We start from the raw sequence: 12097 nt of genomic DNA on the forward strand, positions 1-12097 counted from the left end.
CCAAAAAACTGAGAAGTATATAAATAATTGTTGCTGACCGTCTAGTTCATTTCAGATCATCCACCAACCAATCATTTTGTTTACCTAGATGAGTGTTGTACTGATTGGTTTGCAGAAGCAAAACATGACATTTTCAATTGGCCGATGCCATCTCCGTTGTGCTATTTTATAGTACTTTCAGTATTCTGAATCGTTTGATGTTTTGATGACAGGAAAACAAATGATAGTCAGCTACTACTATATGTTCAAGCGCGGAAAGAAATGTGATTTAAAGTGACAATGTAACTGCAAATCATCAGTCTGACGCCGTTATGCCAGTATGTTTGGAACACTGGTTTCATGCCAAATCTACAGGATTCAGGCATGAGATGCCCAAGAACTAAAGGTGGATGCTATACCAGGTCAACTAAAGAAGTGCCATACAAATCAGTCTCAAGATGTTACCAAATCCAGACTGGTGGACTGCATGTATAACTCCAGTCCATAGCATGATCACTCTGATGGTGTCTGATACAAACAAAGGAATACTTAATTAGCAACAAAACTGTTTACATAGCAAGAACAAACTCTGAAGAAATCATGCTGATGCGGTACAGAAATAAGAGCAAAACTGTAATTATGGAAGTGCCCTTGTCTTGAATCAGGTTATAGATTCATCAAATAGTTCACAGATGTTACTACTACACTGGTGCACTAGTACACATGCAATTTCAATTTACTTTCTGACGGCGTAGGTCATGATGAAGAACATAGCCAATTCACATGTCAGGAATTGTTAGCCAATGTTGATCCCAAAAACAAAAAGAATTGTATGGCATCTGGAGCACAACTAGCAACCTGGATCTGATTATAACATGGAAAAGAACTGCATGAATGGATCTCTGGATTATTAATCCTTCCGCCAAGAACAAAGCAGAGTACTTGACTTTACCTTTCACAGATTGGCAGCTCGAGCCAAGCACGCCTACATTGCTTTCATTCTCCTTTGACTGATAGCTATCTGCCTTAGGTTAAATTTTGAATTTCTTGGTAACTTTATATTTCTATCATACTACTGACGACATGATTGGTGCAGAAGTACAAAACTAAAATATACCACTAAAAATGTGACAGTTCTTCCAGCCGAACGTTTACAACAGGTGCCAACTGTAAAAGATATTTTACTGCATGAAGAACGGGATTACAAAGTTATCCATCTTCTCTTTTCTCTCAAGTTCGTCCTTCTCAGCAATCTGCTTCAGTGTAGTCCACCCTTTTCTTGCCCGCTTCCTCGAACTGCCAGCTGGCTGAGTAGAATCACCTGGTGCAGACTTTTTATTCGATGCTGACTTGCTATAACTTCCAGGGGTCTTGCCAGCAACTGAACCACAATTCTTCGCTTTATTGTTCAGTGTACTTCTAGTCTTCGATGGTTCTGCTGAACCTATAGGCGCAGTCACTTCCGCCAGTTTGCTCTTCCGAGGAGTAACAAAGTTTGACCCAGCTAGAAATTCTGCTTGAGAAGTGACATCGGGTTCACATGTTGTAGTATTTTTAGAAGCTGCAGGCTCAATTCCACTCACACATTTATCATGTGGGCTTTCTACTTCGATTTTCTGCAGGATGTCTTCGTGTGCAGCCGCTAACTGACCACAATCCACCATTGAGAAAACTGCCCCTTTCTCCATTTTATAATCTTCAGGAAGATTAGATTTTGGCCCATTACCTTGTTTACCAGTTTTAGTAGTTACTGTTGGCACGTTCATATTTTCTCCTTTCAACATTGTGCTAACAGGCTTTCTTGATGCTAACAGGCCCTTCACGATACCCTTTCCACTGCCCCGTATCAGGTTTTGGTCTCCACAGAAATGACATGCATAGACAACACTGTTTTGGCCAGGATTTGACTTCTTGCGCCGCTTTGATTTCTTTTTGTTGTTCTTTATGCGGATTGTACAGTTGAAACCTGGCTGTAAGATTGATTCACACCTGCAATATTCGAATAATCTTTCTTCAGAGGTCCATTTAAGGCTTATTGATATGGACAAAGGTACAAAAATAGAAAATAAAATGCAGCATAAATAACAAACTGCATTGACCACATATATAATCTATAAATGTACAAGAATACCGCTGACCCTTCAACCTGGCCGCTTATAAACATACTGCAGATTGGAGATGTGCTGGTGTTAGTGTTGTTAGTTAATATATTCTGAAGGACCTTTCTGCAAACTTGCTAAATGAGAAGAGTCTGAATGTGGAGATCTGAGCTAAACACATAATTCCAAATATTCTAGCATTACTACATACTGTAAGGCGTATTAAAAATAAATTGATACATACATACATAGTGAGATCAAAGGTTAAGCAAGACAGACAAGCTTTGCAGTAATTTACTCTTAAGACGGAATACTCATACAACATTATCAGCACAGTTTTCTATTTCCAGTTCTTGTATGCTGGTAAGCTCACATTGACAATACAAGGATCCAGAGCCATTAGCTAAGGTGCATTCCGGTAAAGAACCAATCTAACATGCAAAATGTTGGTCCTGCAAATTGGAGACCAATAACCTTCCCATCCTTTCTCTCGCTTTTGTGTAGTTCATTGTTTTAAACAAAAGATGTTTCACTTAAAATTTGCATGTTCAATCATTTTTTTGGCCTTACAACCACCCATCTAAACATTATCTGTACCTGACAGATTGCTCTCATTGAATAAAACAAGTTTTTCAAAGCTATAGGAGACAGCATCTCAGCAACAATGGGTGCTGAAAACAGAACAGAAATCACTGCAATAAAGTGGTACCACTTAATCAATGTAAGCCAACAAATATTGTTGCTTAGTGAGTGTCAGGAGTTTAGCAGAAAACAAGTGAACTGATATACTGCATTGAGAAACTTTGAGAAAGGTAGTTGGAGGTCCAAGCAAACATGGATCCAGCAAGATAATGGTACAGCATAGTTAACACAATTGTAGACCGATTTCAACATGTCAACTGTATGTGTATATACTGATACTGGGGTCCTTGCACTTAGATGGCTTCCTCTTAGGATCTCAGGATGGAGGGACCATACTTCTAACAGCTACCGCTGGCAGCAACTTATGGCTCTATCTCTGCCTGCTACCTCTGCCTATCATATGCTGCTGCTACGATATGGAAGGAAGAGAGGAAAGCATAAATCGAACAAATCAGTCAGCACGGCAGAGGATTGGAAGGAACGGATGAAAGCACAAATCATGAGTTCAGCAAGGAGCGGAGAGGGCAGATGAGAATATCACTCAGGAGGGCAGCAACGGCCGTTGTTGTGGCCCCCAGTCACTCCGGCATTGGCCTGACAAGGTTAGGCTTTGTAACACCCAGGAGGTGAGACGGCCTGGAGGCTGCGCGGGCAGGGACTAAGATTTAGAGTCGCTTGAATCAAGGGGGTCAATTTGCCGAGATTAGTCAGCGACTAGTCAACCAGTTACTTGACTGTGCCAACCAGTACACTCAATGTGCCCAGTCGACACCTAAGGTAGGACTGGTACACTGTCGCTCAACTCTTAATCATTTGGCGGAAGTTTCCATTAGAAGACTTTCCATGTAAAAAGTGAAAACAAAACTGAGATACATCTCATTCACTCAGTTATTCTGTTACAGTTTTGCCTATGTGAACGAAAGAACAAAATTCAGGTAATAAGCCCCTAATACTTCCCCATTTCTCCAATCAAATATTATCAGCAATGGCCTAAGAGAGAAAAAAATTTACTGTATTGCCCGTTGAAAAGCTCATACAGTGTGTTTGTTTCTCAAAGTCTCAGTTCGCCACATCACAAGATGCAGACATGCTACTTTGATAGAACATGCATTTGTCCGAAAACAATATAATGGTACATAAGTCGCACACAAATAAACTATAGTAGAATTTCAAATGGGTAGATAATATTCAGATTGATACGGTCAAACAATTAGACACATGAATGGAGCATTTAAAAAATACACAGTAAGCTTTAACTCTCACCTCTGGCAAAGGAAGGTGGAGGCTTCAATGGGAATCCCGGACGCCTCGGCGTTCGTGGCGAGGCGGTGGCCCAGCAGCGCCCCGATCGAGCCAACTCCTGCCTCCCCACTCACCCATGCCGCCAGCCGCTGCAGGTGCTGGACCCTCAGCAGGGATGGCACGTCGGCCTGCGCCTTCCCGGAGGTCTCCTCGCGGAGCGACATGGCCTGGTTCATGGGCCTGGATGCCGAGGAAGGGCCAGCATTGCCCGGCTTCTTCCCCATGTAGAAAAGTTTCTGGTTATACAGAGGGTCAACTAGTTAGACAAATCTAGGTATCTACTCCACAATAAGAAATTGCATATTGTACTAACATTTCCCAACATCTAAGAATCCATAACCGGCCTAACAAAATAAATCCACTCAGAAGGTGCAAATAAGATGAAAAACACTAAATAGAGAATATAAACAACAGGTTCAGTCTAGCAAGCCAGCACTACTGCCACAACAGGTGGCCACCGCGCGCGCCCAGGGATGGTGATATAAGCTGAAAAGGCTCAACAATCAATTTCTCCCAAGTATTATAAATTAGTGATATGCAGCTACCCATAGGAATTTTGCTGAACACCTGGCATGCACATGACAGAGTGACACATAAGAAAAAGCAGAAAAGGTGACCGGCAAAGATCTGTGGGCTGAGCCAGGATTGAGGCAAACCCCAGGCCAAAACAATCTGGCGAACATAATTTTTTTTCCCAGCAAAATTCTTCTAGTTCTACGACATAAAAAATTGTTCACACAACACTGCATCAGTTTGAGTAACATAAGCTGATAAGTGATAAACATAATTCTTTTCAATTCAGTTTCATCCTTTCTATACAATGTTGAAATACAGTGGAGAGAGGAACTCAAAACGCATCAATTTTTGGCACAAAAAATTTACCCAATCCTGGCGCAGCGGAAAGAGAGGCAGCAGGACAGCAGCAGCACTGCGGAGCAGTCGGGAACGGCGGCCGCCGGCCGGGGCCCGCGGCTGAGGCAGGGACGGTGACTCTGGTCGCCGGTCAGCGAGGTTAGGAACAAGCGCCGCGCGGAGCAGCGCAGGCGGCGGGGGGTGGGGGGGGGGGGGGGGGGGACGATGAGGGCGGGTGGCGGACAGCGGGGCGGCGGCGGACGCCGGACGGAGAGATATCGAGAGGCAGAGGCGGTGCGAGCGGCTAGGTCGAGCAACAGGGAGAAACGGGCCCTTTTTGCCTGGGCTGTGCTGCACTCAAGTCCGAACTTGGGCCCAATAGAAAAAATTTATCGGTAAACAGACCGGGAAAATCCTGGGCCCAGGCCAGAAACGCCACACTCAACCGATCTGAGCGTCGCTATTCTTAAAAAAACAATTTTCAAAAAAAACTGAGCGTTGCTACAAAAAACGCTCTGAGCCAGACAAAATAAAATTATTGTGTCTATCTCAAAACGAATATTGTGGCCAGTGTATTTTATATTGACTATAAAGTGCTTTAATATGCCAAATATATGAATATCTTCATGACTAAACAGTTCAAAATTTATATAAAATAGGTTTCAAAAACTGTTTTGTACAAAAACAGCAATATTTTGGGTCATTTACAAAAAAATGTTCTAGGGAAAATAAATCTACAAAAGATGTCCATGAGTATGGCAAGTGAATATTACATTTTTTTTGTTCAAAAATTTACCATGAAAACTATGTACTACCACTTTCTATTATGAATTGTGAATAAGATTTCTTTTATGATGAATTACACATCGTGTGTGTTTCGGCCCTCAGTCATTATCGGGTTTAGAGAAATCTTGTCAAAAATCTCGGCTGAACCTATATGATGCGTCCACGCCATTCTTTCAAATCTAAGGGTTGACGCGTTGTTTCTGCGGAGCATGTGAACATCTTGGTAAACCCGTAACTAGTTCTTGTTACGATGAAGCTTTGTGCCGTGAAAAATCAGAGCAACAACGTCTCGAGGTTCGCTCCACATCATCAAAAGGCAGGATCGGGGACTGCGATGTACTTCTGGCCCTTTTCTTTTTGTCTTCATTTCCCTTTTTTTGGCGAAATCCTATTTGCCTCTGCTATAGTACTCTCCCTTGCACAAAATAAATGTCGTTGGTTTAGTATAACACAAGTTTAGTTACAGCGACACTTAAATGTGGATGTCTCTGAATAAGCACGCTACTATGTAGCACTCCCTTTATAAAGAAATGTATGTAAGAGCGTTTAGATTGCTAATTTGTACTACAAGATTTCCTCTTTCCGTTGAGCGTGGAGGAAACAGGGCCATGGCCGGACACACACGGGCCGTCCGTACAGCCCAGCGCTGGCTGCTGCCACCGTGCACTCGCTGTACTACCCAACTCGCCATTACTGTCTGCCCAACGTATTAGCCGGCCATTGGCGTATTTTGTCATTTCCGCCGACGACGGTGGCAGCCACCTTCCTTCGACCAGAAGCCACGCGTGCGTGCGTGCGTGCGGCCTACATGGCGCCACACGTCGCGGCGACCCCGTCAACTTTCCCGCGCGGCGTGCGATCCACGCGACGCAAGGCGATCTCGGCCGTCCCTGCCGAACGCGGGCCCCACGCGGCAGCCACCCCAACCCACGCCCCGCCCGTGCGCCGTGCGGTGGTGGGCGCCCCAACGGTAGGAAACGGACGGGCCAGGTCACGTGAGCCGCACCCGCCCCTCCGGCTGACAGCCCGGCCCAGCACCCGCAACGGTCACATTGACCGGACGCGAGGCAACGGTCAGATCCCCTGCGCCGTCCGTGCTCCATCCGACGGCTTAGCGCGGCGCCTCGGGGTTCCCGCCCGCTGTCGAGGCCGTTTCCTCCTTTTCCCCGGGCTTCTTCTTCCTCCCCTCCCCAATAGGTAGTAGAGTGGAGGTGAGATCATCAGAAGAGGAGTGAGAGCCAGCCACCGTTACAGAGAGTGAGGAGAGGGATAGGATAGTGAGAGCAGAGAGAGAGAGGATCGTCCATGGCGAGGAGGTAAGAACAGTGTGGTGTAGGATACAAGAGCGACAAGAACCCAACCCCCCATCCACCCACCAAATCCCCGTAGGAGATAGGATCATCATCAACCCCCCATCCCCATCCGCATCGCATCCATCACCCATCCATCCTAGATTTTTCTTGTAGGATTTCTTCTCTGTTTTTTTATCTATCTTGATCTTGGGGAAGAAAAATTGATGGAGGTGTTGGGGCTCGCCGCCGTCGTCGCCGGCGAGGAGGCTCTGCAGAGAGTGCCCGGCAGCTTCTGATTGACCTTCTTCTTCCTTCGTAGATGTTATAGGCCATTCTTTCTAAATTTCTCCCTAACGATTCGTTGATTCTTTTGTACTAAGCGGCATTTCTGCAGAGTCCAAACACCACCACTGAAATTCTTTCCTGCATATACAGCAGATACACAAACATATTACATTCTTTTTTCAGTTTCTTTTTCTCTCGTTTTCTTTCTTTGGACTGACAAATTCGTTCCAAGAACACCAACATTCCCCTGTTTTTCGATCCACATTCATCCATCCATCATCCATCATCCTCACTGAAGCTCGAGCAGAGAGTGACTTGAGAGCGAGTGAGAGTGTGATCAGCAAAGCAGAGGAGGAAGAAGAAAGTTCAGAGGAGGAGAAGGAGGAGTTACATTGCGCTGCTGCATCCGCTGGTGACGCCCGTCTCAGGGATGTTGGCAGGCTGCTCCTCCTTGTCGTCCAGGCATCAGATGAGCACGGCGCAGCGACTACCATGCGGCTTCTCCAAGCGGGGCGGCCGCGGCGACTCGGCAGTCCCCGGCGCCGCCCCGCGCGCCGTGCCGGGCGGCGACGGCCGGGGCGGCAACGGCACCTGCTCCTTCCGGGCGCACCCGGCGCCGCCGGTCACCCAGGCCGTGTCCTGGGGCGCCAAGCCGGAGCCCTCCGTCGTCGCCGACTCCGGCGGCTGGGAGAGGCGGGGCGGGGCCGTCAAGCGCGCGCACGAGGAGGAGGCGGTGGATGAGTATGGCGCCCCCGCCGTCCGCGCCAAGCGGACGCGGATGGGCGGCGACGGCGACGAGGTATGGTTCCATCAATCCATTGCAGGGCCGGCGGCCATGATGCAGGTGGCCGCCGGGGAGGGGGGAGGGGAGGAGGAGGTGGTGGCGGAGGAGCAGAAGGTGTTTCTTGTGCCGAGCGCCGCGGCGTTCCCGCACGGCATGGCGGCCGCCGCGGGGCCCTCGTCGCTGGCCGCGGCCAAGCAGGAGGAGTTCAGCAAGTCGCCGTCCCACTCGTCGTCCTCGTCGGGCACGGACGGCGGCTCGTCGGCCATGCTGCCGGTTGAGCCGTCTGGCGTGAGGGGCTTCGTGGTGCCCGAGGCGGAGCGGGAGGCGCTGGAGCTGGTGGGCGCGCTCACCGCGTGCGCCGAGGCCCTCGCCGGCTGCCAGCACGACGCCGCCAACTACTACCTGGCGCGGCTCGGCGAGGCGGCCTCGCCGTCCGGGCCCACGCCGCTGCACCGCGTGGCCGCCTGCTTCGCCGAGGCGCTCGCGCTCCGCGCGGCCAACATGTGGCCGCACGTCTTCGACGTCACCCCGCCGCGCGAGCTCACCGACGGCGCCTTCCACGACGACGACGACGCCCTGGCGCTGCGGGTGCTCAACAGCGTCACCCCGATCCCGAGGTTCCTCCACTTCACGCTCAACGAGCGTCTCCTCCGCGCCTTCGACGGCCACGACCGCGTCCACATCATCGACTTCGACATCAAGCAAGGGCTCCAGTGGCCGAGCCTCCTGCAGAGCCTGGCAACGCGGACGCCGCAGCCGCCGGCGCACGTGCGGATCACCGGCGTCGGCTCGTCGAGACAGGAGCTGCAGGACACCGGCGCGCGTCTCGCACACGTGGCCGCCGGGCTGGGGCTCGCCTTCGAGTTCCACGCCGTGGTGGACCGGCTCGAGGACGTGCGCCTCTGGATGCTCCACGTCAAGCGCGGCGAGCGCGTCGCCGTGAACTGCGTCCTCGCCGCGCACCGCCTGCTCCGCGACGAGACCGGCGGCGCGCTGTCAGACTTCCTCGGCCTCGTGCGCAGCACAAGCGCCGCCGTCCTGCTCCTCGGCGAGCACGAGGCGGCGGGGCTGAACGCCGGGCGATGGGAGGCGCGGTTCGCGCGCGCGCTGCAGCACTACGCCGCGGCGTTCGACGCGGTGGGCGCGGCCGGGCTGCCGCCGGCGAGCGCGGCCAGGGCCAAGGCGGAGGAGATGTTCGCGCGGGAGATCCGCAACGCGGTGGCGTTCGAGGGCCCCGACAGGTCGGAGCGGCACGAGAGCTTCGCCGGGTGGCGGCGGCGCATGGAGGACGGCGGGTTCCGGAGCGCCGGCATCGGCGACCGGGAGGCGATGCAGGGGCGGATGATCGCCAGGATGTTCGCGCCGGGCAAGTACGCCGTGCACCCGCAGGGCGACGGCGAGGGGCTCACGCTCCACTGGCTCGACACCCCGCTCTACACCGTCACGGCGTGGGCGCCGGCCGGCGACGGCGCAGGAGGCAGCGCGACCGTGTCCGCGTCCACCACCGCGTCACACTCTCTGCAGAGCTGAACAGGAGGAGGAGGCCAAGTGAAGCCAAGAGGAAAGAACTGAACTTTTTCAGTGGTTCTTTTGCTGAGACTCATTCATTCGTTAGTTCATAATACAATCTGACCAAATTCTTTTATACATTCATTCATTCATCACCACCATCAACAAAGATGTAGTAGCTTTTCTCTTTTGGTTTACAGTGATATGATAGGAGAAAAAGATTCAATTGTTATTAGCTAGCTATATGTAATAATTCTTCATTCTTTTGGCTGTTGAGCTAGGATCCCTGCAAGATTCAGCTGCTTGTAGAAGAAGAAGCAGCAGGGACAGTTCACAGCATTATTAATACATTCATTCCATTACATTCTTTTCAGCCATTGTAACCTTTGAATTGATCAGAGTCATCAATGAAATGGAATCATCGATAAGTCTATTTCATCCATGCTCCATGTTGTGTATGTACAATCTTTGTGACATCTGAAACGTGTTCTTGTCTGAATTGATTGAATCCCATTCCCATGGAGAAAAGCAGTGAATTCTGTGTGCATAATTGTTCCAGAATTCAGGTAGAACAGATTCAGAGAACTTCACTCTTGTTATTCTTGTCTGTATCCCATGCTGTGTTTCAGAGAGATGGAGATGACTGAAGAAATTCAGAGAACTCACTCTAGTTCTAGTGAAATGGTAGAGTGAGATTATGTCAATCACACTTTGCATTGTTGTAAAATTGCAGCAATGCAGGGTACAACTTGATCTGAACTAAGCTTCATCAAGAGCAGCGAAATGACAGAATGAAAAGGCGCACTTGTTCCTTCTGTTAGCACGGCTGTGCGTAGCAGATGAGATCATGGGAATATCAATTGGGGCCAATAGTATTGCTTAAAGTTCCATCTCATACAAATTTACATATTCACAGTAGTTGTTATGGTTCTCATATAGGTGCATTATTTGGATGAAGTGAAGGCATCTTTAGTTTATCTCGGAGATACCAGAGCTTGATTTATATGAGAAACTATAGATCACGGATTCAGTGAGGAACAACTTTGGTGTTGGGGAGTTTAATTAACTGAACCAATTGTTGTGGCCTTAGTGCTCACATAAGTAGCGCCCTGCAATTTGACATATGACGACTTCCTTCATGCCCTTGTTGCATTATGGTCAGTTGGTCATGCTTGTTATTGTCACACCACATGAGCCATGAGTCACACCATTCTGAAGCATCACACCTACTGTATGATTTATTCAACTCAAGTTCTCACCATCGCTCACTATGCCTTTGTTATATATGTATCTTTAAACCAGTTGCAATGTTGCTGTGTCAGCTCACCCCTTCTGTTGATTGTCAGGTGAGAACTCATGAGGTGCCACATTCCTTCCTCAACTTTTGTGTGTATGGCCGACGAGCTGAGATTTTAGAAGAAACTGCAAGGAGATGTGGACCAGTCACCAGGTCTAGCACAGACTAGTACACACTCAAAATTTCAGTCATAAAACAGACTGCTCCAAATGAGAGCAGTCATACATCAGTTTGGGCATGATGTATGCAAATGGAGCGTAGCAAGCCATAACCGTTGGTGTATAGCATCTGAACTGTATGAATGAGTGTGCAGAGTCACAAAGCACCGTTCCATGGCTGGTGAAAAAGAGATAGTGAGGATCGCTTGTATAGCTGTTGTTGGTGATGTGCCTGTTCAGAGCACATTTCACATTTTCTAGAACTGCTGCAGAGTTCACAACTTTTCAATAGTAAAATGAGAGCAACCCGCATAAACCACTTTGGGTTTGATGTATGTAAATGTATCAGCAAACTCTTTGTGGAGAACCCGAGTGCACGTGAGTGTGCAGAATGAAAAAACACGTTTTTTTTACAATTGGTGAGAAAGCGGAAGTAAATATCCGCACAAGGAAGGTTGCTAGATGTTCTTACAATAGAATACTTTCAATTTCCTTTTAGTTACTTCAGTGGTCGTTAATTGGCAGATTTCGGTTTTATTGAGATCATGTTTGCTTTCAACCATCCCTTTCAAGCCTGTAAGCTTTGTTCAGAGCCAGAAATAAAATGGAATCAAAATACTGTTTCATCCATCCTCCATGTGGTATATAATACTGTTTCATCCATCCTCCATGTGGTATATAATACTGTTTCAACCACCCCGCTCCCGTGCAGCGCCGCCGCGCTGCACCGGGGCGTCCCCGCCTCCCTCCTCCGGTCCCCCCGCCACCACTCTCCTCTCCGCCGCCGTCGGTGACGCCGCCAGGGCAAAGCACGAGCGGCTCGGCGGCGGCGGTCTTCTGCTCGCGCGTCAGCTGCTCAAGATCGATGGGGCGGCTCCGATCTTGATCTTCTTGGCGGCGATGGCGGACAATGGCGGCTGGAGTGTGGCAGCGGGTCTGTAGTCGCAGCGGGTGGCGGCGACGGCGGCCATGTTGCAGTCGCTCAACCTCCGGTTCGGCTTCGGATCACGGTGGCGCTCCTGGTCTTGATCTGCATCACGAGGGCACCCGGGACAGCGACCCTGGGCTTGGCGGTGGTCGGCCTGAGGCTGGGTGAGCAGATCTCGAGATCT

The 12097-nt window shown here is 49.5% G+C and overlaps 3 protein-coding genes across 3 annotated transcripts in view; 1 reads left to right on the forward strand and 2 right to left on the reverse strand.

Annotated features, from left to right (window-relative positions):
* The window catches only part of LOC141026698 (BTB/POZ and MATH domain-containing protein 3-like), a 301838-nt gene that overhangs the window by 31700 nt on the left and 258041 nt on the right, over positions 1-12097 (reverse strand). The gene's annotated exons all lie outside the window — the stretch shown is intronic.
* Positions 1011-5076, reverse strand: LOC109743387 (uncharacterized). The gene is made up of 3 exons (XM_020302473.3): positions 4905-5076; positions 3984-4258; positions 1011-1968 (listed from the first exon to the last, which is right to left on the reverse strand). Exons 2-3 carry the CDS (start codon positions 4244-4246, stop codon positions 1161-1163), a joined length of 1071 nt encoding a protein of 356 aa, XP_020158062.1. The 5' UTR covers positions 4247-4258; positions 4905-5076; the 3' UTR covers positions 1011-1160.
* LOC109743390 (protein DWARF AND LOW-TILLERING) lies at positions 6844-9972 on the forward strand. The gene has a single exon (XM_020302478.3). It carries the CDS (start codon positions 7668-7670, stop codon positions 9549-9551), a length of 1884 nt encoding a protein of 627 aa, XP_020158067.1. The 5' UTR covers positions 6844-7667; the 3' UTR covers positions 9552-9972.

Source organism: Aegilops tauschii, chromosome 7, assembly GCF_002575655.3.
Source record: "Aegilops tauschii subsp. strangulata cultivar AL8/78 chromosome 7, Aet v6.0, whole genome shotgun sequence".
NCBI classification, from domain to species: Eukaryota; Viridiplantae; Streptophyta; class Magnoliopsida; order Poales; family Poaceae; genus Aegilops; species Aegilops tauschii.